This window comes from Ovis canadensis, chromosome 21 (assembly GCF_042477335.2).
Source record: "Ovis canadensis isolate MfBH-ARS-UI-01 breed Bighorn chromosome 21, ARS-UI_OviCan_v2, whole genome shotgun sequence".
Classification (NCBI taxonomy): Eukaryota; Metazoa; Chordata; class Mammalia; order Artiodactyla; family Bovidae; genus Ovis; species Ovis canadensis.
In genome coordinates, this window is record NC_091265.1 from 60556596 (window position 1) to 60583064 (window position 26469).

At 57.6% G+C, this 26469-nt stretch overlaps 2 protein-coding genes and 1 long non-coding RNA gene across 8 annotated transcripts; 2 read left to right on the forward strand and 1 right to left on the reverse strand.

Annotated features, from left to right (window-relative positions):
* Positions 1-8143: 8143 nt before the first annotated feature.
* LOC138426781 (uncharacterized) lies at positions 8144-16679 on the reverse strand. The gene is made up of 2 exons (XR_011251744.1): positions 16367-16679; positions 8144-9919 (listed from the first exon to the last, which is right to left on the reverse strand). It is a non-coding gene; the product is annotated as an uncharacterized lncRNA (long non-coding RNA).
* KLC2 (kinesin light chain 2) lies at positions 8567-18305 on the forward strand. Of its 6 annotated transcripts, none has more exons than XR_011251742.1 (16): positions 8567-8813; positions 9491-9779; positions 12197-12427; positions 12583-12652; positions 13311-13533; positions 14157-14244; positions 14332-14433; positions 14523-14696; positions 14791-15017; positions 15541-15590; positions 15694-15761; positions 16180-16288; positions 16391-16549; positions 16626-16750; positions 16946-17003; positions 17321-18305. XR_011251742.1 is itself a non-coding variant. In XM_069565626.1 (16 exons), exons 2-16 carry the CDS (start codon positions 9552-9554, stop codon positions 17402-17404), a joined length of 1875 nt encoding a protein of 624 aa, XP_069421727.1. In that variant the 5' UTR covers positions 8573-8813; positions 9491-9551; the 3' UTR covers positions 17405-18305. The 6 variants fall into 6 exon arrangements, 4 of the variants coding, with proteins under 4 accessions (XP_069421727.1, XP_069421728.1, XP_069421729.1 ...); XR_011251743.1 differs by having other exon boundaries at positions 14791-15005; XM_069565626.1 differs by having other exon boundaries at positions 8573-8813; positions 14791-14890; positions 16946-17009.
* A 605-nt stretch (positions 18306-18910) lies between these two features.
* On the forward strand, positions 18911-26234 carry RAB1B (RAB1B, member RAS oncogene family). The gene is made up of 6 exons (XM_069565631.2): positions 18911-19115; positions 20869-20941; positions 21230-21325; positions 21437-21532; positions 24562-24693; positions 24788-26234. Exons 1-6 carry the CDS (start codon positions 19102-19104, stop codon positions 24980-24982), a joined length of 606 nt encoding a protein of 201 aa, XP_069421732.2. The 5' UTR covers positions 18911-19101; the 3' UTR covers positions 24983-26234.
* The last annotated feature ends 235 nt before the right edge of the window (positions 26235-26469 follow it).

A 26469-nucleotide genomic window follows, 5' to 3' on the forward strand; every position in this document is an offset into this window, starting at 1 on the left:
AAATTACTTATCCAAACTGTCCAATGGCTTCCCATCTCACCCAGAATATAATCCAAACCCTTCCACACAACCTCCAGGGCCCTGCAGTGCTGACCTCTGGGGGGCTGCTCACCTCTGGTCACTCTCCCCCTTGCTCAGGGCCTCCTCTATACTCCTCAGACACACTGGGCACACCCTGCCACAGGGCCTTTGCATGAGCCATCCCCCCTGCCCTTCCTGCGCCTGCCCCTGGTCATGTGACTTGCTCCCTCTAGTCTTGGCTGCCTCGGAAGCCTAGAATAGCACCTCCCTGGACTTCTCTTGTGGCTCAGTTGGTAACGAATGCAATACAGGAGACCTGGGTTCAATCCCTGGGTTGGGAAGATCCCCTGGAGAAGGGAAAGGCTACCCACTCCAGTATTCTGGCCTGGAGAATTCCATGGACTCTATCGTTCATGGGGTTGCAAAGAATCGGACACAACTGAGTGATTTTCTCTTTCACTTTCCTTTTTACCGAGAAGGATGCCAAACAACAGAGAGCCGCACCTCCCAACATGCTCGACTCTCATTTTTGATCATTTACTTGACTCGAATATACCCAGACGTCTCAAACTTAATATGGCCAAAATCAAGAAACTTGATTTCCCTGGCTCCTCCCTAGACTGAGTAAATGACACTAGCATCCATCCTATTACTCAAGCCAGAAACCCACGAGTCATCCTGTGTCATCCTAGGGACTCTGGTCCATTCTGCCTCCCAGCTGCCCTACTCCCTGGCTAGAGTCCTTCAGCAGCTTCCTAATACCTTTGTATTCACCCAACCCGCAGTCCATCAGCCTGCCCCATCTCCCCACCCGTACTGCTCCAACTTCACTTTCAGTTGCTTCACGCCCCCCAGCACCACCCCAGAGCTCACCACACTCGGGCCACACCTGATCTTTCAGTGATCAGATGCCTCCTCCCTGCACAAGAGCCCAGACATGTCACTCTCTGCACCTTACACGCTCTCCCTGCCCCACAGAGAGAACATCCCCTTTCCTTTTATTTATTCGTAGCTGCTGCGTGCAAGCTCTTCTTTGTTGCGGCACTTGGGCGTCTCCTGCTGTAGCACACAGGCGCCCTAGCTCCAGCTTGTGGGATTTTAGTTCCCCAGCTAGGGTTTGAACCCGCATCCCCTGCATTGGAAGGCGGATTCTTAACTACTGGACCACCAGGGAAGTTCCCATTTTCCCCTTCAGCTGTAGCCTGCACACCACTTCCTCAGAGAGGTCTTCCCAACCACCCTGCTCCAAACCCCAGTTAGTCTCTCGCAAACACTCAAAGGCCAGATGAAGGAAAGCGGGATGGGTAAGTTGCTTGTCCAACACACTCAGAGTGGCTGAGAAGGAGCTGGATTTCTGACCCAGGTCATGGGACTCCATACCATCTCTCAAGGGCCTGCTCAGATCCCAACTTCCCAAGCCTCCATCCATCCCACATGGATTAAGTTCCTGCCATGGGCCAGTTCCTGTCCTAGGCACGATGACACATGGACAAATCTAGGGCCGGGTCTTTACCTACATGGAAACTCTGATCCTCATAGGGGAGACAGACAAATAGACAACAGCCACACAGCATGAAGGGTTGCCTGGGAGGACGAAGGAGGGGCAGCGGAGCCAGCCTGGGAAGGGATGTCCAAGAAGATGTCTCAAAGAAACTGACACCCAACACGACGGATGTCCTGGGACAGGAAATAGCAAGACTAGAGATAAGACACAGTCCTGCCTATTCGAGAAGCACACGTGGTTTAGTGGGGCTGAAAGCAGTGGGGAGCGATGGGGCGGAAGAGAAAGGAAGTGGCCACAGCGCTGAGGAGCCTCCTAGCTGTGACTGTTACTACTCTGAGCCAGAGCAAGGACGATGCATTTCATCCCGAGGTCAGCAGCAGTCTCACAAACAGTTTTAGGCAGAAAAGCAAGATGATCTAATTTAGGAAGATCACCTTGCTACATGTTGGAGGAAATAAGAATAAAGACCAGTGGAGTTCACAGAGAAAGGCAGCGATTTAGAAAAGATGATGATGACATAGACCAAGATCAGGAAGAAGAGGTGGCAGAGAAAGGAAACTTAAGTCCTGTATAGTTAAGAGGCAGAATCAGGGCTTCCCTGGTGGCTGAATGGTAAAGAATCCACCTGCTAATGCAGGAGACATGGGTTCAATCCCTGGTCCAGGAAGATCCCACATGCCGCAGAGCAACTGAGCCTGTGTGCCACAACTGTTGAGCCAGTGCCTGGGATCCAAAGCTAATGAGACCACGTGCCACAGCTGCTGACGCCTGGGTGCTCAAGAGCCTGTCTGTGCTCTGCATCTAGAGAAAAGCCCATGCAGAAACCAAGACCCAGCACAGCCAGAAATAAATAATTTAAAAAAAAAAAAAAAGAGGCAGAATCAAGAAATGTAGGTGGCTGGTTAGAGAACAGGGTTGAGGGACTTCCCTGGTGGTCCAGTGGCTAAGACTTCATGTTTCCAAGGCAGGGGGCCCAGGTTCTATCCCAAGATCCCACCTGCCCCAGCTGAGACCCGACACAGCCAAATATATATATATATTAAAAAAAAAAAAAAGAAAAGGATACAGGGTCAAAGGAGACAGTTGAGGATGGGGACTGGCCATCTGCGGGGTGAACAGGTGGATGGTAAAACATCTCTGGAGGAGATTTGGGTGGGAGATGGTCGGTTTAGGGCAAGGTGGGTGTGTGCTAGTCAGAGGTGGAATTGAGTATGTAGGTCTACAGGGTGCTTCTCTGGGCTGGATGGAAATTTGAGCATCCTTGGCATGTGGAAGAGCTGACTCTAGGGAGAGGGGGAGATTGCTCCCAACCAGGCTGAGCTCCCTCGGTCCTGACCATGCAGGGGACCAACTGCCAGCACCAGACATCATAGTGCTTGCTATCTTCAGGCTCTCCTTTCTATTGCTGCCTCATTTGCTGCTTGCTTTCATTCTGAATGTCTCCGCTCCAACAACGCTATAACCAGAGACTGCCCTATATTCCCTATTTTATTCTCCCCACTCTCCATTCACTAGCACAGGACCTGTCCAATAGTAAGCTTGGTGGCACTAATGATAATATTTATTTTTTTTTAATGATAAGATTTAATAGTAATACCACCCATTGCGTGTGTGCCAAGTTGCTTCAGTCGTGTTCGACTCTTTGAGACCTTGTGGACTGTAGCCCACCAGGCTCCTCTGTCCACGGGGATTCTCCAGGCAAGAATACTGGAGTGGGTTGCCATGCCCTCCTCCAGGGGATCTTCCTGACCCAGGAATCGAACCTGCATCTCTTACGCCTCCTGCATTGGCAGGTGAGTTCTTTATCATTAGTGCCACCTGTGAAGTCCCAATAGCGTCTACTGTGTACGAGCATAATGTTACAGTCTTTACTATTTTATTCCACTCTCTTGAGGACTCAGCAAGGTCAGTATCAGGAACCTCATTTTACAGACAAGGAAACAGATGAAGTTGCAGTACGTGCCTAGGGTTCCCCAGCCAGCAAATGGAAAATGGGGGGCTCTGAATGCAGCTAAGTCTGCCCCCAAAGCTTGTGTGCCCTCCCGCTGAGCAGGACCGGGACACTTCGGGTCTGTCTGGGAGGCCACAAGGAAGAGTGTGTGCCGATGTGCCCAGTGGCTGCCAGGACAGAAGTCAAGAGCCTCAAGGGGGCTCTGAGCAGAGCTGATTCACAGCTCAGTGGCAGAAAACCTGGCAACCAGAGGCATCCAAGGTGAAACCGGCCCCTCGGAAAGTGATGAGCTGCCTGTCATGGAGTGGGGGGCGTGCGTGAGACATGGCCTTTAAGAAAGCTCCAATCTTGAGCACTTACGATGTGAACCGGTGGCTGATTTTTTTTTCATTTATTTTTGGCTGTACTGAGCCTTTGTTGCTGCTTGGGCTTTGCTCTAGTTGCCGTGAGTAGAGGCTGCTCATTGTTGCGGTGGGAGGACTTCTTACTGCGGTCACTTCTGTTGTGGATCACGGGCTCCAGAGCTCGGGCTCAGTCGTGGTGCGTGGGCTTAGCTGTTTTTGTTAGTTTTTGTCCTGATGCATGGCTTGCGGGATCTAGTTCCCCGACCGTGGATCGAACCCGTGCCCCCTACACTGGGAGTGTGGAGTCCTAACCACTGAACTGTCTGGGAAGTCCCAATATGCTGATGTTCCAAGGGGGATGATATGCTTGGGAAAAATGTACCCCCTCCCGCCCCGACCACCACTTCAAAGAAAAGGCATGAAGCTAGCCAACGGAAGAAGATTAACTTAAGAAAGCAGATTTCAGTGGGATGAATGCTTCCAAGGATCCAAGGGGAAGGGGTGGGAGCAGTGGGAGTGATTTTCAGGGAGAAAACAATCTTAAAAGTAGCAAGAACAACTTCCCCAGATGAGCTCTGTGGAAATGGCATAAGGAGCTGAATCACCATCAGGCATGGACGCCTTCCTTTCTTTTCCATCAACAGAGCACCCATCAGCAGCCTGGCACCAGACCAGCAGCTGCAGGGGGGGGGAGTGGGGAAGTAACAGTCCCTTCCCTTGGGAGACGCACAGTATAATCCCCAGAGACCAGATCAAAGCCAAGTGACTAAAGAGATTGAACACATGCAAGGTTATGAACCAAAAGCAAGATAAGAGCCTGGGAACCCGGCGGGGAAGGCCCAGGCCTTCCTCTGTAGGGCGCACAGGGAGGAGCAGGGCCAGATGCCTAAAGAGAGCCTCAAAGAAACCCTGGGAGCCTGCAGAGAGGTAGCAGAAAGGCTGGAGCCAAGAACCCAGCACAAGCCATAAAGGGGGACTGAAAAATGCTCTCTCTGTTTAGGTGATAAAAGGAACGTGCTCTGTCATGAGCCGGAGAGAAAGCACAAGCAAAGAAAGCCCGGCGTGTGTGCCCCTGGCTACATTTGGTATGCAGGTCCCCGGGCCTGTAAACCCACACACGCGGAGGTGTACGTGTGGCACACAGGCCTTCAGTGCCTCTGGGTGAACCTGCCTGAGGCTATATTTTTTTCCTAACAATGATTTATTTGGCAGCATGTGCTGTGCTGTGCTAAGTCGCTTCAGTCACGTCTGACTCTCTGCGACCTCGTGGACTATAGGCCACTAGGCTCCTCTGTCCATGGGATTCTTCAGGCAAGAATACTGGAGCGGGCTGCCATGCCCTTCTCCAGGGGGTCTTCCCTATCCAGGGATCGAACCTGAGTCTCTTAGGTCTCCTGCATTAACAGGCCGGTTCTTTGCCACTAGCGCCGCCTGGGAAGCGTTTGGCAGCATACTTGATCCTTAGTGGCGGCGTGTGACCTCCTAGGGCTTCCCAGTAGCTCAGTCTGTGAAGAATCCGCCTGCAACGCAGGAAACCCCAGTTCAATTCCCGGGTCAGGAAGATCCGCTGGAGAAGGGATAGGCTACCCACTCCAGTATTGTTGGGCTTCCCTTGTGGCTCAGCTGGTAAAGAATCTGCCTGCAATGTAGAAGACCTGGGTTTGATCCCTGGGTTGGGAAGATCCTCTGGAGAAGAAAATGGCTACCCACTCCAGTATTCTGGCCTGGAGCATTCCATGGACTGTACAGTCCATGGGGTTGCAAAGAGGCGGACACAACTGAGCAACTTTCACTTTCACTTGTGACCTCTTAGTTGCTCCATGTGAGATCTAGTTCTCTGACCAGGGATCGAACCTGGGCCCCCTGTATTGCGAGGCCAGAGTCTTAGCCACTGGACCACCAGGGAAGTCCTGAGGCTGTGTGTTGAAGGTGTATGAGGCTGTGCTTCATGTGTCTATGAACAGGCAATGTGACCTTGGTTCTCTTGACCCCTACAGTGTTGGGTCAGTCTCCTTTACACACTGGGACAAAATGACCAGACTCTGGATTAGAAAAGGGCACAGTGGTCAGCTGGTGCAGCTGCTGTCCCCTCTCAGGGCCTCACTTTCCTTATCTGTAAAACAAAGATGTATAAGGAGTGCCTTTCAGCCCAGGGTGCATGTCATGGGCACTGCTGAAGTTTCATAATAATAAGAGATATTCATGACCAGCCCTGGCACCACTGAATCTCAGTCTCTAGAAGGAACTTCTGGAACAAAGTTCCCTCCCAAGAGTTACTGAAACCCAGCCTTGTTAAGACCCCTGAGAGTCTCGTGGACAGCAAGGAGATCAAACCAGTCAATCCTAAAGGAAATGAATCCGGAATATTCATTGGGAGGACTGATGCTGAAGCTGAAGTTCCAATACTTTGGCCACCTGATGTGAAAAGCTGACTCACTGGAAAAGACGCTGATGTTGGGAAAGACTGAGGGCAGGAGGAGAAGAGGGCAGCAGAGGATGAGATGGTTGGATGGTATCATTGACTCAGTGGACATGAGTTTGAGCAAACTCCAGGAGGTAGTGAAGGACAGGGAAGCCTGCCGTGCTGCAGTCCATGGGGTTGTAAAGAGATGGACACGAATGGGCGACTGAACATCAACAACAAAGCCTTGATAAGAACAGCAAAGTTGCCCTGGGCTCTGGATCCCATTTCCTCCCTGTGAATTTGCCAGCCAGCTGGGAGTACAGCCATGGTCTGATGGGAGTCTCTCTGCAGAGAGGCAGGCTTGTCACACCACAGCCAGTGCGACCCCGGGAGGTAGGGTCTAAGTGCTGGCTAAAGACTCTGAATGCAAAAGACACCAACCTGCAGGGCCCTGGAGGAAAACTGACCCTACGAAACCCACAAGGATAAACACAAGCTCTGCACTGAGGCAAACCACGCAATCAATGGACACAAGAAACATAACAGCGGGTGCTCCTGGGGAGGGGACCTGCAAGACTTGCGGGTGGTCAGTGAGAGAGAGTCACGTTTCATTGCATCTTGTACCTGCCTTTCGAATGTCACATCATCTGAATGTATCAATTCCCTTTAAAAATCTCTGGGGGGAAATCACTCACTGAAGCACAGGATGGGGGAGAAGAATCTGGCTGGCTAAAACCAGGATGCGTGCAATCTAGGGTTTTAATTGACGAGCTCACCCTGAACAGACACGGTCCAGCGGCTGTCGAAGCCAGCCTGACTTTCAGCTTCACGGTGGACAGGTGGTGCGCTCCTTGGGAGTGGACTGGCCCTCTGCTCTCTTCACATCTCCCTCCCGGTCTGGATGCCTACGCCCTGGACTGAGTCCCATATTCTGAGCAGTGTCTGGATGGACATGCTAAGCCACATCCAGAAAAAGAGAAATCCAGAGGGGAGAGGGGGGAGGAGAGGGTGAAGGGTCCTGGATTGTCTGGCCAGGCACCGGAACATCTTTTTGGCAAAAGGGAGCAGCTGTCCTTCCTTTGGGCAGAGCTTCAGTTTGGTGTGGGCAGCAGTGTCCACAGTGACTGTGGAAGGAAAACCTTGCTGACCTTTAGAGCTCACTGCAGACTGTACTGACCTTCCTGCCACCGAACATACTTAAGCTGGGAGGCATCAGGACATCTGCCAGAGATGATGCTCACAGGGTTTATCCATCAGGACACTGAACCTGGTAGAGTCTGAGCGCCCCCCACTCAAGAGGAACACCCTAGATGCCTGGGTACCAGTGCCAGGCGTTGCTGGGCAGGTACTGTCTCTCAGAGGGAACTCTTCTAGAGATGGCGACCTAAAAGCAGTGGAGGCAAGGCCAGGGTGGCCAGCAACGCAGGGCTGCAGAGTGCCAGGCCTAAACCTGGGCCAACAGGTGCGCCCTTCTTAAAAACTAACATTCACTGAGTGTTGCCATGTGGCGGCCAGGAGTTTCTCTGGGAATGAACAAGACATGCAGATCTTGCCTGATGGGTGCATGAGATGGGCTGGAGGGCTGCTCTACATAAGGGTGCGGGGAATCAGGGGAGGGCTCTCTGAGATGACATCGCACCTGAGCCCTGAATGACATCACCTTGTCCTGATCGTCCAGTCCACAGCATTCGTGGTGGTGCTCACCCACAGGGTCAAGAGTGTTTCTGCCAATGCCCGGCTGCCCCTTGTCACCTTTTTCTGTTTCATGGCCGGAAGCCTCTGTTCCTTCCTCCCAAGAAGCAGCCCTAAGATGCCGGGAACCACCTCATGGGACAAGGAAAGCTCCAAAGGAATTGGGTGGGGCATAACCACCGATTAGAGACAAATGAGTGTAGGGTTATTAACCTGTGACACTGGGATAATAGCAGTGCCCACTTTATTCGGTCTTTGTAAGCGTTAAATGCACTTAAGGCATCCAAGCGCGCGGCACTCAGTAAGCGCTCAGAAAGTGGCACTCCGCCTCATTCCATGCCAATAAATGTCAAATGTCCCGATCTGGACTCTGAGGAGGCCGAGACTTCTCCCTGGGCCTCCGGGCCTCAGTTTCTCCCGCCGTCCTCTCTGGCCGCCGAATAAGGTACGTTCAGGTACACATCCTCCCCAGCCAGTCCACACTCCCGCGGTCTCGGGGCTGGTTACAACGGAGGACTACGAGGCCGCAGGAGCTTGGGAGGTGGCGTCGGCGGCGGCGGCGGCAGCGGGGACACTAGCGGGTCTAGCCCACGCCCCACGCCTCGGTGACCACGCCCCGTCGCCAACAGCTACGCCCCCTGCCCCTCCCCCTGGCCTGGAGTGGGCCCCGCAGGCGTGCTCCTTTAAGGCAGCCTGCCGGCCTAAAGGAGTGTTTCGCCCCCTCCGACGCCGCCAAGGTGCCGGCTTCACCTTTAAGGCAGCGCAGGGACTGCTGGGAAGGCCGGCGGGATGGAGGCGGCGGGACCAGCTCACGGCGGCTGGTCCGGGTGAAGCGGCACCGGAGCCGGAGCCGGAGCCTGAGCCGGAGCGCGAGGCGGGCCTGAGCGGGAGACTGAGGTCCGCGCGGGCCGATCGGGCTGGGGGAAGGGAGCTCGGGGTCGGCCTTAGGGGAGGGGTTGTCTGGGGCGCGGCTCGTGAGAGGACCAGGCCGGCCCGCGGGGAGGGGGCGCGGTTCTGGATGACCGGGGTCGGGAGCTTTCAGGGGAGGAGGGGTCCGCAGGATGTCATGCTGGCCTACGGGGAGGGGTCGTCGTGGGCGCGGCCTGGGGGGGAGGGGACGAGGAACCCCGCGATCTCAGCTCCTTAGCGGGAGCGTCTTCCCAGGGTCGGCCTCCCCAGGAGGAGGGCTCTGTGGCTCGGCCTGCCTGTTGGGGAGGGGGCGCTGCCCGAGGGAGCTGGGACCGGATCTCTGAGAGGGGCTGGTGTCTCCGCACGGGAGTAAACCCCTCACTATCCCAGTAGGATCGTCCTCTGGCGCCTCCTGTTCTAAGGGAGCCTCCGGGGAAGCCCCGAGACCGGGTTGCCTAAGCCGGCCTTGAGCCAGTGGTCTGGGCCGAATCCGGGTCCAGCCTCGCGGGTCGCACCGCATTGCGTCTCCCGGGCCGAGACGAGCAGAGCGCGCCCCCTGTAGGCCGAGCGCGAGCACGGTGCGGGCTGCTATCTGGGGGACCGGGCTCCCGGGGGACCCAGGCGTCCGGGGGGCCCTAGGTGTTTACCTAATCCGGGGCGGACAGCGGCTTGGCCCCAGGCCCGGCACCCCCTGCCCGCCCTCTCGCCTTCACAGGAGGTACAGCCATGGCCACGATGGTGCTTCCTCGGGAGGAGAAGCTGAGCCAGGATGAGATCGTGTTGGGCACCAAGGCCGTCATCCAAGGGCTAGAGACCCTGCGCGGGGAGCATCGTGCCCTTCTCGCTCCCCTGGTCGCTCATGAAGCTAGTGAGGCAGAGCCGGGCTCACAGGAGCGCTGTGTCCTCCTGCGCCGTTCCCTCGAGGCCATCGAGCTGGGGCTGGGCGAGGCCCAGGTAGGCTGGTCCGGGGTGCTGAGGAGGGAGGTCACGGGAGGGATGGAGCCTTGCAGAGGAATCCTGGCAGTGTAGTAACAGAATCAGCATGGAAGGAAGAATCTGTGCCTTGGAGCCTTATGGTAGGATCTGGTAGATATCTATTGAAAAAATGGATGGGTTGAGCCCAGGAGGGCTGATTATCTGACTTCTCTGCTACCTAGCAGAGACTGCATGGCCTAGGGAAACAAAAAGGAAGTCCTTAAGGACCCCTCCCCTCATTTATTCTTTTATTCATTTGTTAACAGGTAAGTTATCAAGTGCCTACTGTGTGCCAGGAAATGTGTTAGGTGCCAGGGATACAGGTCCAACAAGACAGACAAGATCCCTGCCAAGTCTAGTAAGAGAAGAGTCAGAAACACATATATTTATTCAACGTTACGGTGAGTTCTCAAAAAAAAGGTATGGCAGGAGGTCTCATCTATTGGTCAAGCTACACTTCTGAAGGAATGACATTTAAATCAAGATCTGAGTGACAGAACAAAAAAGGAGAATGAGAGATTGTGTGTGCAAAGGTCCTGTGGTAGAAAAGATCTCGTGGTGGGAGAACTGAGAGAAGACTTGTCTGACTGAAGCTTCATGAGGAAAGAGAGGGGCAGAAGAGGTCTATGGAGAAGACAGGGGCCTTATTAGTCTGGGTTTTATTCTTAGGAAGTCAAGAAGCCTTTGGAGGGTTTAAGCAGTCACAGCACACGGCCTGGCTTAGGCTTTAAAAAACTCTCTGGCTGAGGCGTGGAGAGTGAATGAGGATGGGTCAGGGTAGAAGGAGGTAGCAGGTGTTAGGAAGCCACTACTGGAATTCAAATGAGAAATGGCAACTTGGAGTAAAGGGGTGGCCATGAAGCTAGTAAGAAGGGGGTGAGTTCTAGACTTTCTGGAGGTAGGTTGAGCAGGGCCTGGGGATGGACTAAAGGAGAGGGAGAAGGTCTGTGGTTTGAGCAAATTAAGAGGAGGAGGGGACTTCCCTGGTGTTCCAGCGGTTAAGAGTCTGCACTCTCAGTGCAGGGGGCGTGGGTTCAATCTTTGGTCGAGGAACTAAGATCCCACGCGCTGTGTGCAGCAGCCAAGAGATAAAAAATATAAAAATAAATAAGTTTTTTAAAAAAAGGAGAAGAGAGTGTGATGGATCAGGAGTTCTGTTTGGGTCCTCTTAAGGAGCTGGGGCTGCTAGGATGACATGCAGATGGAGATATCTGGGAGGCACTGGGGTGCACGAGGAGTTAGACTCTTGGGAAAAGAGTCTTGGCCCACTCAGATCCTGGCTGAGACACTGCCTGGCTCCGTAAGCCCTGGGCAGGTGGTATTATCTTGGTTTCCTTGTTTTTAAAAGAAGGATCACACCATATGCTGTATATATGTCCAGGCTGTTTAGGGAATTTGAAAACACGTGTCACTTGGGTGTTTGCTCATCAACTAGAAAGCACATGGTTCTAGACTGCCCAGCCCTCTGGAAGGGCAATGTGTTGGTCATTCACTCCTTGGCCAGTTGACTGCTAGGTACAGAGATGAACATACCGGGGCACCTTCCCAGGGCAGGTACAGGTGGGCAACAGAATGGTGTGTGGGGGGGTGGGTGAGGTACCCTGCTTTCCTGGGGCCGAGAGCATAAGAGGGAAGAGGCTTCACTGCAGAAATGACTCTGACCATGAGGAATGGAGAAAGGGTAGCACCTAGCAAGGCCTCAAGGCAGGAAGAGCCTGGAAGCTCAGGAAAGGAGTCAGGGAGTTGGGGAAGAGGGATGGGAGCTGAGGCCCCTGCATCCCCTTCCCTGCCTCTCTGGTTCCCCAGAAAACCAGGGGTTTAGGACACATACTCCTCTCCCTGGGAGCTGCAGGTGGCCCCTGGGCAGAAGTCAGGATGGGGTCTCTTGGTATCCTTTCAGCCATCTCTCAGGAATCTTTGGAAAAGTGCTAGCCCTGGGCCAGGGGCAGTGGTTTAGTGGCTCTGGCTACAGGGCTTGAGTACAACTCCTCAGAGAGACAGGAAGAGAGCGGCCAGCTTGGAGAACGGGCAGCACCCCAGTCAGCGCTCTTCATGATCAGAACAACTGGACGTCTATGCGGAGGGCTAGCTGGAGGCCCCAGGAAAGGGGATGATGGGTTCTTTCAGAGTCTAGCAGAGCCAGCCTGGGAGCCCAGGGGTCCCTACTGCAAAAGGAAGGAGCTGGGGATCCCCAAGCCTCCTGGGTTCAGGTCTCAGGCTGTGTGTGGTCTGTTTGGGGCCCTGGGGCAAAACTCTGTCAATGAGAGAACTTGGGACCCTCAGGCTGGCAGCTCCTCCAGGCCTGGCTCTTTTCTGGGCCCCAGGAGGCCCAGGCTGGGCATGGTGTGGGGGCGGGTGGATAGGGCTTTGACCTCCATTCTGGCTGTTTGCCACAGGTGATCTTGGCACTCTCAAGCCATCTGGGGGCTGTGGAGTCAGAGAAGCAGAAACTGCGGGCCCAGGTGCGGCGCTTGGTGCAGGAGAACCAGTGGCTGCGCGAGGAGCTGGCGGGGACGCAGCAGAAGCTGCAGCGCAGCGAGCAGGCCGTGGCCCAGCTCGAAGAGGAGAAGCAGCACTTGCTGTTCATGAGCCAGATCCGCAAGTTGGATGAGGACACCCCCCCCAACGTAAGCCCCGGTGTGGCCATTGCAAGGCCACTGCGGGGGGTGGGGGGCAGGTCCAGGACCAGGGGAGGTGCCAGGGAACAAGCGCAGTTCCCACCCAGCCTGCTGACCCCTGGGCTGCCCACATTCCCTGACGCTCATCCTGTCTCCCTCCCCAGGAGGACAAGGGGGATGTCCCCAAAGACTCTCTGGATGACCTGTTCCCCAGCGAGGAGGAGCAGAACCCAGGTGCAGAGGGGCGGCTGGCTTTGGGGGTGGGAAAAGAAGACTGGGTGAACCAGTCCCTGGGACCCAGAGGTCACAGGAAACGAGGTCTGACTGAGTGACCGCCAGGTGCTTCCCTGCCTCGTTTCTGATCATAACATCCCAGCATGAGCACTTAAAAGGCTGGCTTTACCTGTTGCTTCTCTCATCCCCTCAAGTTCCGTGAGGAGCAGGCATCACAATTCAGAGCCCTGGAGCCGCCCCGCCTGGGTGCGAGCCCTGACTTGCACTCTTTGGTCTGTGACCGCTGGTAGAGTTTCTTTTCTTCTCCGAGCCTCCCCCGAGGGTTAAAGGAGGACGCACGCGCAGCACTGAACCCCAGGCTGGAGCCCCGGGCCAGTGCTGGCCTTGCTCATGTTTCCTGTGCCAATCAGAGCCTCCCTTCTGCAGATGAGGTGGCGGCCGCTCCTCTCGGGAGCGAGGCGGCTTGCTCTGGGCCACATGGCTTGAAGTACCAGAGCTGGGCCTCCACCCTCTCTTTCTGTGGCTTGCCTGGACCCTCTCTATAGATGCGGAAAGTGAAAGAGGGTGACAGTGACTTGCCCAGGGCCACGGGTGTGATCAGTCAAAGCTGCCCCCCAGCTCAGGGGGTACATCTGGCCTCCCCTCCTTGGCTTTGCAGCCCCCAGCCCTGGAGGAGGCGATGTGGCCGCCCAGCACGGGGGCTATGAAATCCCGGCCCGGCTGCGCACCCTGCACAACCTGGTGATCCAGTACGCCTCCCAGGGCCGTTATGAGGTGGCCGTGCCCCTCTGCAAGCAGGCCCTGGAGGACCTGGAGAAGACATCGGGCCACGACCACCCGGACGTGGCCACCATGCTGAACATCCTGGCGCTGGTCTACCGGTGAGGCACCCCCCCGACCACGGTCACCTGTGGGAGCACTCTTCCTGGGGATGACAAAGCACTGGTGCCTGCAGTGGGCCAGGACTCGGGCTCCACTAGGCAGCAAGCTGGGTGACAGAAGGATCTTGTCCCCAGAGAGGGCTGAGCCCACAGCAGGGCCTGGGCTACACATCATGCCTCAGTCTAGTGCGGGAAATGGGCTTGGACAAGACTGGGGAGGGGGCAACATACAAGCGCGCTGGGCACAGCCTCTCCAACACCAAGGCTTGAGGCGGGCCTCTGGTGAAAGTGGAGTTTGCCCAAAACGTAAGGGGATTGGAAGTTTTGTTGGCAGAAAGAGCAGCAGGAGCAGAGGCCCTGGGGAATAGACCACAAGGAACACTGGGCACGAGGCAGTGAGGGCAGGGCATGGGGGGTGTCTGGCTCATACCCCAGCACTGCATGTGCTTCCTGCCCAGAGCCCCCCAAGCCGGAGGGCAGGGGCTGACCATGTTTCTCAGTGCCCTGGGTCATACCCCCATCGTGCTCACTCATCAGAACAGGCAGAAGGAGTGACCCCAGGGATCTGGGGAGGAGGGCCTTGGGCTGGAGGATACCATTCATCAGCTCGCACCTGCCCCTAGGGACCAGAACAAGTACAAGGAGGCTGCCCACCTGCTCAATGATGCCCTGGCCATCCGCGAGAAGACTCTGGGCAAGGACCACCCAGCTGTGAGTGAGGCTTCCTCCCCGCCCCTCTGTAGGTCCCAGGTCCCAGCAGGGCCCAGGTCACGGAGCCTCTGTTCTCCCCTCCTCTAGGTGGCTGCAACACTGAATAACCTGGCAGTCCTGTATGGCAAGCGGGGCAAGTACAAGGAGGCTGAGCCCCTGTGCAAGCGGGCGCTGGAGATCCGGGAGAAGGTGGGAGTAGGCAGCGCAGGGCCGGCCAGGTGGGCTGGGGGTGCCCCTAGGCTGGCCCCGAGCCCAGCCACTGGTTCCTCTGGTGCTAGGTCCTGGGCAAGTTTCATCCAGACGTGGCCAAGCAGCTGAGCAACCTGGCCCTACTGTGCCAGAACCAGGGCAAAGCCGAGGAGGTGGAATACTACTACCGGCGCGCGCTGGAGATCTATGCCACACGCCTTGGGCCTGACGACCCCAACGTGGCCAAGACCAAGAACAACCTGGTGTCCTGGGCCGGAGGGGGCCTGGAGGAGGGGGGAGGAGGGGAAAAGACTCAATTCCTTCCATCTTGCTCACCTCTGGGCCCTGCCCCTCCAGGCCTCCTGCTACCTGAAGCAGGGCAAGTACCAGGATGCAGAGGCCCTGTACAAGGAGATCCTCACCCGCGCTCACGAGAAGGAGTTCGGCTCTGTCAGCGGTGAGCAGGGCTGCCGGGGGCTCACCCAGCGCAGGCCAGCTCAGCCACCAGCATCCACGGCAGACACCTCGGCTGGGCAGGCCTCGCGCCAGGTGTCTGGCTGGTCCGCAGCCATGTATGTGCACATGTGAGCACACGCCCCCCCACTGGCACAGCCTCCAGGGGGCTGGATCCATGCAATGCCCTCCCTGTGCACACCTGTGTCCTCAGCTTTGAGCTTCTACCCCTTGCTCTACTGGGCAACACATGCTCAGTGGGAGGGCCCAGCCCAAATGTCTTCCCCTCTGGGAAGCCACCTTCCTGGCTCCTGACAGTCAATTACTTCCTGCTCTCGGACCCCTTCAACCCAGCCCATTGCTCAGGCCTAGCACCATCTCGGGCCAGGGTCCTGAAGTCTGCAAGGGTCTGCTCACCGAGACCCCCCAGGCATAAGCTCCTCAAGCACAGGCCTGGGCCAGATTCCTCTATTCCAGGAGAGGGTCAGTCATGTTTGGGGTCTGTTTCTTGTCCATTCGTTCATCCAACGAAGGCCAACCCTGGTTCTTCTTGAGTGCCCCTGACTGCCCCCACCCAAAACCCCAAAACCCCAGTCCTGTGTCCAGCCCACCCAGGAGAGGCCTACATGAGAGGCTGTCCTTCTCCCTCGGCAGGGGACAACAAGCCCATCTGGATGCACGCAGAGGAGCGGGAGGAGAGCAAGGTAGCCCCATGGGGCAGGGCCGGGGCAGGTATCTGTGGAGAGAGGGCAAGGCGGGCAGTATGCTGGGGGCCCTTCTCTCACCTCCCACGTATCTCTCCCCCAGGATAAGCGCCGGGACAGCACCCCCTATGGGGAATATGGCAGCTGGTACAAGGCCTGTAAAGTAGACAGGTGAGGAGCACAGAGAGGCAGGAGGGGGGCGGCATCATGGGTGCGTGCCAAGGCCAGGCTCCACACACCATACTGCTCAGCCTCGGAACACACACTTTGTCTCTGTCAGCTCATCTTTCCAGGCCCAGGTCACAGCCCACCTGTCCCAGAAAGGCTCTGTCCTCCAGGGAAAACCTGATGATCTCGCTCCCGGGGTTCCCAGCTTTCAGTCCTGGGGGGCAACATCCCACTTAGGGCCCTGAGGGGATCCCCCAAGATAGAGGTGAACCCAGACAGACCTCCACCAGGGCCCTGCCCGCCAGAGGGGTTCCGTTTTGGTTGGTTGGAGGCTCCTCAGGGCCAGTGGGGGCTGGGTGTCAGGGTGGGCCCTGATTCCTGGGTGCACGGAGTCAGAGACCGCCCTGCTCCCCCTCCGCAGCCCCACAGTCAACACCACCCTGCGCAGCTTGGGGGCCCTGTACCGGCGCCAGGGCAAGCTGGAAGCCGCGCACACGCTGGAGGACTGTGCCAGCCGCAGCCGCAAGCAGGTAGGGCGACAGACACAAGGGGTGTGGGCAAGGGCCCGTGTGGCCCGATGTGTGATCCAATTGGGGCCCCTTGCTCACCTGACATGCCCTGCCCCTGCTCAGGGCCTGGACCCCGCAAGCCAGACCAAGGTGGTGGAGCTCCTGAAGGATGGCGGCAGTGGGCGTGGAGACCGCCGTGGCAGCCGAGACACGCCCGGGGGTGCAGGGGCTCGGTCTGAGGCTGACCTCGAGGAGGCAGGGCCTGCCGCCGAGTGGAGTGGGGTGAGTCCAGCAGCTGGCTGGCCCAGGGGGCTGTGTAGCCAGTGAGGCAGAGACGAACCTGTCGGCCTCCCTGCAGGATGGCAGCGGCTCCTTGCGGCGCAGTGGCTCCTTCGGGAAGCTTCGGGATGCCCTGAGGCGCAGCAGTGAGATGCTGGTGAAGAAGCTGCAGGGGGGTAGCCCCCAGGAGCCGCCAAACCCCAGGTAAGCCCTCCACCCTGGTGAGTCTCTCAAGAACCCACCCAACAACCTACCAACCCCAGCTGAACTCTGGACCCAGGGTGAACTCTGTCTCACTCAAGCCCCATTCCGCCCCTGCATCAGCCTGCCTTTCACCGACCCTTCCCTGTCCTCCCTGAGTTCCTCTGTGGGCAAATCCTGACTGCCCTTTCCCCTCAGGATGAAGCGGGCCAGTTCCCTCAACTTCCTCAACAAGAGCGTGGAAGAGCCAGTCCAGGTACGGGTAGGTAGTGGTCAGCACCTGGCAGCTAAGGCCCCAGCCTCGGGCCTGCATGAGTGCCTGCCAAGCTGCTCAAGCCTGTCTGTTCATCCCGCAACACTTCCGGTCTTGTCTTCACCCCAGGCCTGGCTGGGCCCTGGGGAGGCGTGAGGGAAAGCTGGGCGCTGCCTGAGTGGCCAGCGGCAAGCACAGTGACTGTGGAGGTGGGTGGGGGTGTCAGGGCACCGGGGGCTCTGGCTGACCAGGCCCCTTGCGGCCAGGGAAGCACAGCCTGGCAGCAGCAAAGGCTGAGCCACCTGCCCCTCTGCCCACAGCCTGGAGGCACAGGCCTCTCTGACAGCCGCACCCTCAGCTCCAGCTCCATGGACCTCTCCCGAAGAAACTCCCTCGTGGGCTAGTCCTGAAGGGGCAGCCATTCGCCAGAGCCTCCACCGGCACTGTCCCCACCCCAGCCCTGCGCATGGGCCTGCTGCTTGCCCTCCTGTCTCTTCCAAGGACCCCTATCTTTTCTGTTCAATCTCAGGGTAACCTTCTCCCTTTATCATCTTAGACTGAGCCCTGGAGGCTGGGCCCGCCCGCTCCAGCTCTCCCCCTTATTTATTCCTTCCAGCAGGGCCTCTCTTCCCTAGGTTCAGGGCCAGCAGAGGGGTTGGGCAGGGTCTCCAAGGTAGAGAGACTCAGTGGCCCGCTCTCCGCAGACCCGCGATCCAAGAACACTAAGCACCTGCGGTCCCTTCAGCACCCAGCCTTCCCCCGGCCGTTGCTTCTGTATATAGAGAAATAAGTTATTGGCCACACCCCTCCCCTCCGTCCTTGGTACTATCCAGCCTCCCCTCACCCCACCCTTCTCTAGTGGTACCGCCCAGGCCTTAATCAACCCTATTCCGCGCGGTGGTATCTCCCTGGTTCCACATCTCAGGGGCGGCGCCTCCCCAAAGGGTTCCCTGGGCCTTCTCGCGTTCCTCCCGGCCTCTTAGGGGTGCGCCCGGACCCGCCATCGCCCCGTTTCCCAGGACGGAAAGCCTGCCCTATACCCGTCCTCTCCCCGCCGGGCCCTGCCCTGCAGCCGGGTCTTATGCACTGCCCTGCCCGACCCGCCCGCCCCGCCCAGGCTCGGCCTGACCCCGCCCCGGGCACCGCCCACAGAGCCATCCTACCACGCCTCCTCCCGCGTCTGCAGCTTCTTGAGACGGGCAGTGATGGCCCCCAGTGGCAGGAGGGGCTGCCCCAGTTGGGAAATGAGGCGGTCGCGCTCTATTTTCAAATGTTGCTGTAGAAATAAAGACGGTTTGACTCTGAGCCGGGCTTGTTTTGGGCGGAGGCCGAGAGCTCCTAGTGTCTCTACGTCTCTAGGTTGGGAGTGGGGTCGGGAGAGGCTGCGAGTATGAGAGAGAGAGAGTGTGTGTGTGTGTGGTTCACATCTGGTTCCGCGCAGCTGGAGCCCAGTAGGCTTCTATCCCGGAATTGTTTGGGGGCCCCACAGATTCAGGAGTTTTTTCTAACAACCTTCATCTCTGAGATTCTATAGATCATGGATTTTGAGTTTTATCCCTGACCAACCTATTTGACCTTGGGCGAGTTACTGAGACTCGAGTTTTTCACCTATAAAATGTGGGTGACACCTTCTTCCTGGGGTTGTGGCTGGGAGTTAGGAGTGCCAGCACACCAAAAACCCTTGATAAGTAAACTTTTACTAATATACCCGGAAGCGGGGAGTATAAGGATGAATGCCTCTGTCAGGTGTGAAACGCCAATCCCAGCACTAAATTGAGCCGGGACGCGGTGAGGCTGCAGAGCGCGGTCCTTAAGCCCAGGTGCGTCTGGGGGGCGAACTACAAGCTCCAGAAGGCAATGCGCGGCGATGGAGGCGTGGGCTAGGAGATTCGGGCTCTCCGGTCTACGCCTGCGCGGCGGGAGTGAGTTGGAAAACGTACGGGGACTACAAGTTCCGAGAAGCAATGCGTCGAGGCCCCAGTCGGGAACGTTTGCGCCTGCGCGTCGCGGGCGGGGTCTCTGGGGCGGAGCGGCCACCATCTTGGAACGGGAGGCGGAGCAGAGCCGACTGGGAGCGACCGAGCGGGCCGCCGCCGCCGCCATGAACCCCGAATAGTGAGTGCGCCCCGCCCGCGCCGTGCGGCGCAGCCTCGATCTCGAGAACGGGACTGTACGCTTACCGGGGTTGTCCGGCCCGGGTCAGGGCTGCGCGGCGCCCCCACATCCGGGTCTCCTTCTTCCGCTGACCTCCCCCCCCTCACATCCGGGTCCTGCCCCTCCCGCGGGGGCCCCAGGACCCTGACTCAACACCCCGAGTTCTCGCACACGGGCCTGGAGACTGCGACCCCGAGGGGCACCACTTGGAGCCCGAGGCACCGGCACCACCAGGCCTTGTCGGTCAGGTGACCCTGCAGCCCCGCTCTTTCCAGGCCTCAGTTTCCCCACCTGCTGCCTTAGAGTGGCGATCGGGGAGCTGACGACAGTCCTGATAGTGGAGCCAGTCACCAGCGTTTCTGATCTCGGTCCAGACTCGGGCCGTTTAGGTCGGGCGGTACTTTCTGCTCTCCGGTCCTCCCGGAATCCGGTTCCTGGAGGCTGGCCCTCTGGGTAACTCGCTCGCAGGCTCTCCCATCCAGGCTGCTGGATCAAAGTGCCGGGTCGCCCCCGGCGGCCGGTCCCCTCCCGCCCTCCCCTCACCTTTGCGCAAGCCCCGGCGCCACTGTCACACCCCTTCCCGTCGCCGTCACCCTGCGGATGAAGTTTACACGAATGTGGCATTTGCTTCCACCCTTCCAGTGGGATTCTTTTTGTTCCTCAAACTCTCCTCACTTCTTGGTCACTCCCCCTACGGGTAGGTGGCCCGCGTTTCTGCCTCGACTTCTCACTGACAGCTTTCACCAAGTGTCGATTATCTTCTTCCTCTTCTGCTACTTCCTTTTTGCTCTCCAGATCCAGACTTCACATTTTCCTTGGGGAAGGGTGAAGCTCTGAGCTGGATCATAAGGGGAAACAGAGAAGGGTACCAACAGGCTTTCAACGAGACTTTGGAGTCTGAACCTGGTTTCCAGTATTAAAGTTAACAGCTGTGTGAGTTAGGGCAAGTTGCTTCCGTTCTCTGGCTTGTGGTTTCCTCATTAGTTGGAAATAAAAGCACTCACTTCAGTGGACTGTTGTAAAGTGTAAATGAGATGATGAATTTGAAGTACTTAGCACAGGGCCAGGCACCAGTGTAAACTTGATACATTTTGTTGTTGTTCAGTTCCTGAGTCCTGTCCAGTTCTTTGTGACCCCATGGACTGCAGCACACCAGGCTTCCCTGTCCTTAACTGTCTCCAGGAGTCTGCTCAGATTCATGTCCACTTAGTCAATGATGCTGCCTAACCATCATTGGCACTTGTTGACCCTCTCTTCTTAGAAGCTTCGCACCAGGCTCTCTATGTAGAAATTCAGTTCATAGGTTCTAGGCTGGGCCCTGGCCTCCACTTCTGGGGCCTCTCCTGCCCAGTCAGGTACAGGCCCAGGGCAGTGCAGTAGGGTTTCCCTGCTGGACTAGAAACCATGGAGTCTATCAGGAACCAGTCTGGGATACCCAGCTCTGTCACCTGACTGATTGTGATCCTTGGCAAGTCACGTTCCTTTCTGTGCCTCTGTTTTCTTCTCTGTAAAGTGGAAATTCAGATGCTCCCCTTTGGGCCAGCGGTGTTATGGGGTGTGGTCAGCCCTCCCCAGCCCCGGACTTGCAGGAGGGTCTTATGAGTGCCTCATTACCCTAATCTGAGGCACACATCGTGTTGTGGGAGAATGCTGTAGTTGTGGCTTCAGGCGGGCTCCCTGCCCTCCTTCACATCTTCCCATCCTTTCTCTCCAGTGACTACCTGTTTAAGCTGCTTTTGATTGGTGACTCGGGCGTGGGCAAGTCATGCCTGCTCCTACGGTTTGCTGTGAGTAAGAAGCTTCCCATACCATCCATCTAGGGTCCTGGCTGGTGGCCTGAGGGAGGTGGGGCAACAGAGAACAGTGGTTGCAAGACCCAGGAGACCAGGGATGAAGTGGCAGGACCTGCCCACAATATATCTGACTGAGCAAGGGCATAGGGCTGGCAGGTTGGAGTGTGAGAACTGGGGCTCAGCAGTGAGGCACTCAGGTGGGGCAGGGAACCAGAGGGAGGTTTTCCAGATGGGCCTCAGACCTGTCTGCTCAGGCCATCTCCCTGGCCCCCGGTCTTCCAGGACGACACATACACAGAGAGCTACATCAGCACCATCGGGGTGGACTTCAAGATCCGAACCATTGAGCTGGACGGCAAAACCATCAAGCTTCAGATCGTGAGTGTGGCTGCTCCCAGAGCCCCGGTGCAGAGGCATCTGCCTTCACAGGGGAGGGGCTCTGGGCATGGAGCCCAGGGCTGACCTGCCCCTTCTCCGACTGTCTTGTAGTGGGACACAGCTGGTCAGGAACGGTTCCGGACCATCACTTCCAGCTACTACCGGGGGGCTCACGGCATCATCGTGGTATACGACGTCACAGACCAGGTAGTCCTGGGCTCACTGTCCCCCCTTTTCCTCCTCAGCCTCGGGTCTTCGGCTTTTGCTTCTTTTTATTGTTCCCATCCTCTCTTCCTCATGCTGCCCGGAAAGGAGACTGTTCCTGGATTTATTTCACAAGGAGGCAAATAACTGCAGAAATGGATCCTCCCCAGGCAGGCCCTGCTGTAGGGCCTTGACAGAACCAGGCCTCACCTCCCTGTCAAACCTTATTCTAGACCTTCCAGGCACCTCTGTTTGGTGGGTTAGTCAGCTGATTGGTTGCTGTGCTGGGCTCATGGCCTCCTGGGCAAAGACCCTGTGGCGAAGCAGTGGGAGGGGCTTACACAAGGAAGTAAAGGAGCTGTGCGCTCTGGGCCCCATGTGAGCAGAGTTCTGGGAGCCCTGAGTCTGCTGTGGCAACTTCAGTCGCATGTCAGTAGCAGCAGTGGTGATGTTAACAGTGAGAAACAGTCCTGCCCCGCCTTACAGTTCACAGATTCTGTCACAGCCCTCTGATGCTCATATCATTCCAAAGAGGTCTGGATTATATTCCCGTTTCACAGATGAAGAAATGGGTCTTAGGCCCTGCAGCTGCTCAAGTGGCAGAGCCTGAAAGCCCGTGCCTACTGATTCTACCAGCTTTGTTGTTTTTAAACTTTGTTGCTTAACGCGGGTCCGGCCCTGGGTACATGGGAGACGCTTACATCAACCCCAGGCCAGGAGGAGTCCCTGCTCCAAGGGGCAGCTGGATTCCAGCTCGCCAGGGACTCATGCTGCCTCCTGGCCAACAGGCTGTGGATGAACTGTGCTCCACTCAGGCGCAGGTCACGATGGACCTCGAACTGCCAAATCCTGTGACCTCATTTCAGTTTTTGCCACGATTGACCTCTCGTGGCTTTTAACTGTGTTCTCTTCCCTCTCCTTGAAAAAATGACTGTCTCCAGCTCTCCCACCTCTTGGCGCCCTAGATTCTCTTTTCAGTGACTTTACTGATCCGTCCGCTGCTGCTCCCCCCACCCCGGATTTTGTGCTTCCTGACGGCCCCCAGCCTCCTGACTCCCCCTGTGCAGCCCTGGCCGCCTTGGGGTGTGGCTTTTGCTCTGTGTTTTCTGCAGCTAAACGGCCATCACTCTGGACCTCCTCCTCTGCGGCCTGTGCTGTGCTGGCACTACGTCTCTGTTAATTCTCACCTTCACGGTTTTACCCCGTGAACTAAATGGTGGGGTCCCTGTATTCCAGATGAGGAAACGGGCTTGGAAATATGTTGAGTTACTTGCCCGTGGTTTCACAGACAGGGAAGGCAAAGCCAGTGTTCATGAACCCAGGGTTCTTTGCTTACCAGCACATCCTTTCCTGCCCCTAGCCTGCCTCTAGGCCCCCCACAGAGCTCTGGATGGTCTGCAAAACCTAGCGTATCCTGTGCTGGTCTCACTCTCTCTTCCTGAACCGGCTCCTGCGTCCTCATCTTTATAACAGTGTCCCTGTTGGCCTGACCAGAAAACTCTTCCTCCCCGATCCCAGCAGTCACCGGGCCCCTCTGTTCTCCCCCATCGTCTCTCAAATCTGTCCCCTCATAATAATAGCAGTGATGAGAATAATAGCAGCTCTTGCTAATTAAGCACTTGTTATGAGACAGGCCTGCATTCATTATCTCTTGCTCAAAACACCCCCACCGGGAGGTACTGTTTTATTGAAGTGAGGAAACTGAGGTTCAGAGAGGTCAGGTGACGGATCTAGGGTCATACAGTAAATGGCAGAGGTGGGGCTAAGCCTGCAATCGTCTCACTAAATCCTGTGCTCTCGCCTGCCTCCTTGCCTGGCTCATTACGGCCATCTCCCAGTGGGTCTCCGTCTTCTTGCTGGTCTGATGTGCCCTCTGCACTCCTTCCAGGACTGTCTTCCCAGAACCCAAGTGTGCTTCTGCTGCCCCCTTCCTAAGGAAACCTCTGCCGGCTCCTGGTCGTCCAAGATTCAGCCAGGCCAGGACCCTCCCCGCTCGGGCCTGCCTCCTCTTCCTCTGCTTCCCTGCCCAGGGCCTGAGTCCCAGCAATTTTCAGCTTTCCCCTCCCCCCAAAGATGCCACACCCCTCCCATGTTGCCTCCTCCCCCCGCACCTTCCCCCGTCCCCCAACCAGCACCCATATGGGGGTAGTTCACCCCTGCAGGCGCAGGTCAACTGTAATCTCCCCGAGATGAGATGGTCCTGGAGTTCCACCAGCTCCTGCCTTCTCTTACTACAGCACTGGTCACCCTGTCTTGCCCTTGCGTGTGTCCCCTGAGTGCTTTAGGGCTGGGCTCAGGCATGGTTCCATTATTTGAACCCAGTGCCCAGCCCAGGGCCCAGCCTGGGATGTGGCAGGAGGTGTACGTCTGAACCCAGTGTGGTATCATCAGACCTCTGGCTCCTAAGAAGGGAAAGCGGCTCTAGCTCAATCCTGTTCCTAAAAGTTCTGTCCTTTGTCGGCATGCCAGGAGTGGGGGTTGGGGCATGGCAGGCTGCCGGGAGAGCTGGGCTGAGTGAGGAGGCTGTTGGTGCCAGAAGTAGGACGCATGTTAGGCCCTGTTCCCAGGGTCCCTGTCTCCCTCCTTAGGCCAGGGCCGCCTCCGGGAGGGTCCTCCACCTGCCACTGGGCTCCCAGGTTTGCAACGTGAATGGGGTTTTAAGGCTGCTGTGGGATTCTTGCTAACCTGTTAGCCTTTGCTTCTGTCTTCCCTCTGGCCTGTCTCTCTTCTGATGCCATGCACTCCCCACGTGTGGTTAGGCCTTTTCTGTGTCTCAGGGAGACACAGCCTAAGCTGTTTAGGTGTTGGGGCCGTTGGGAGAAGCTGGGCCGCTCTGGCCCTGGCTTTTGGGGTCTCAGAGTTGGGCAGGCAGGAGACCTAAGCCCCATGGGGCTTCCTCTGGCTTCCTGAGCCCAGCACGCCTGCCTCTCAGGAGCCCAGGACATCCACTTTCCCCTCAAGGCCCCTGTTCTCCAGGCCTGGGGTAGGGGTAGCAGTTGGGATCAAAATACCTTTTGGTCTGGTTCCTCTAGGAATCCTATGCCAACGTGAAGCAGTGGCTCCAAGAGATTGACCGCTACGCCAGCGAGAATGTCAATAAGCTGCTGGTGGGCAACAAGAGCGACCTCACCACCAAGAAGGTGGTGGACAACACCACCGCCAAGGTGAGCGGGCCGGGCCAGGCCGCTGGGCACACCGTGGCAAGGGGGCCAGGGCCTGCCACTGCTTACCTCCTCTCCTCTCCTCTCCCCTCATCAGGAGTTTGCAGACTCTCTGGGCATCCCCTTCCTGGAGACGAGTGCCAAGAACGCTACCAACGTCGAGCAGGCATTCATGACCATGGCTGCTGAGATCAAAAAGCGGATGGGGCCCGGGGCAGCCTCGGGGGGTGAGCGGCCCAACCTCAAGATCGATAGCACCCCGGTGAAGCAGGCTGGTGGTGGCTGTTGCTAGGAGGGGTTCATGGGGTGGGACAGGAGGGGGCACCTTCTCCAGATGATGCCCCTGGAGGGGGCAGGAGGGGCTTCCCTCTCCGGGGCATTTGAATCTGTGGCTTTGGGGGTGTCCTGGGCTCCCAATCTCCCTCTGGCCCATCTGCCTGCCACCCTGAGCCCCAGGCCCCCCAGGGAGGACACCCAGGACCTGTGGCTGGGGTGGGGGTGCGGTCTTGCTCTGCTGCTGCCTCTAGGGGACTTTAACAGATACCCCACCACACACCTTTGGGATGAGGGCGCCTCTGTTTCCCTGCCCCCCATGTATGCTGCAGTGGGTCTCTCTCCTGACTCTTCTTCCTTCTCCCCCTGTACCTGCCCTGCTTCCCCAAGAGCTGAGGGCCTCCCTGGCCTCTACTGCCCTGGCTGCAGTCAGCACCTGGGGCCGGGAATGAGACCAGGGGATCCAAGGCCCTGGGATCCAGGGCCCTGGGCTAGACCTCAGGACAGGCGTGGGGCCACAGGGGCCCAGCCGCCTACTCTCCCCAGCCCCCTACCCTCCCCAGCCCCCCACCCCTCCCACACTCAGAGCTTCAGCCGTCCAGCTGCGGTGGGGTGTGAGCACATCTAGGGCAGGTGGGTGGGCAGCTGCGCTGGGCCTGTGTCTTGAGCCCAGAGGGAGCCTGCTCCTGCCGCCCCCTGCCCTGCCAGATCCAGGCCCGTGTGCTGCCTGCCCACCGTGCCCCTTTGTCCCCAAGGCAGGCGGAGGCGGAAGGCCCACCGTGCCAGAGGCTGGGCACCAGCCTTAACCCTCTCTCTGCCAGCACCGCCTCCTTCCCCTGAGGCAGCACGTCTGGCTTATTCGCCCCGCCCTGTCCGTCCCTTGGAGCCCGTGAGGGCGGATCCTCACCCCCTACTTCTCTGGGAATGTGGGTGCCACCGAGGGTTGAGGGGCCTCTCCACTTCTTCCCTCACCCAGGATCCTAGCCCTCTGCCCTGTGACACAGCTTCTTCCTGCACAAAGACAAACCTTTGGTCTCTACCTGAGAAGCCATGTCCCTTGTGCTGTCTCTCGCCTGTCCCACCTGTGCCCTGCCCTCCAGCTTGTATCTAAGACCCTGGGCTGCCCCTTGGGGTGCCCCCCCACTCCCAGGTTCCCCTCTGGTGTCATGTCAGGCATTTTGCAAGGAAAAGCCACTTGGGGAAAGACGAAAGGACAAAAAATAAATAAATTTCCATTGGCCCTCGGGTGAGCCGAGGGTTTTTGCAAGGAAGTTGTGGTCTGTGAGTGTGGTCTGTGGTGGGGGCGCCCTGGGGTGGAGGAAAGGAACTGGAGCCCTGGGCTTCACGGGGGTCCTGGCTCAGGCTGTGTCCTAGGGTTGCTCTTGGAAGTCCTTGACCCAGTTCCTGGAGCTAGGAGAGCTGCCTGCTTGTGCTGCTGTGGTCTGTCCCCACGGGCCCAGCACGGTTCCGGCAGGGAGGGAGGCAGCGGCCATCAGTGAGCACCTG

What these genes read in the sequence shown, in the direction of transcription:
- RAB1B (XM_069565631.2), top strand. An exon ending in AAACCATCAAGCTTCAGATC is followed by an intron (nt 21,326 to 21,436) that starts GTGAGTGTGGCT and finishes ACTGTCTTGTAG; the next exon opens with TGGGACACAGCTGGTCAGGA. An exon ending in TGGACAACACCACCGCCAAG is followed by an intron (nt 24,694 to 24,787) that starts GTGAGCGGGCCG and finishes TCCCCTCATCAG; the next exon opens with GAGTTTGCAGACTCTCTGGG.
- KLC2 (XM_069565626.1), top strand. Translation starts at nt 9,552, where the DNA reads ATGGCCACGATGGTGCTTCCTCGGGAGGAGAAGCTGAGCCAGGATGAG. An exon ending in CGAGGAGGAGCAGAACCCAG is followed by an intron (nt 12,653 to 13,310) that starts GTGCAGAGGGGC and finishes TTGGCTTTGCAG; the next exon opens with CCCCCAGCCCTGGAGGAGGC. An exon ending in CTGCCGCCGAGTGGAGTGGG is followed by an intron (nt 16,550 to 16,625) that starts GTGAGTCCAGCA and finishes GCCTCCCTGCAG; the next exon opens with GATGGCAGCGGCTCCTTGCG.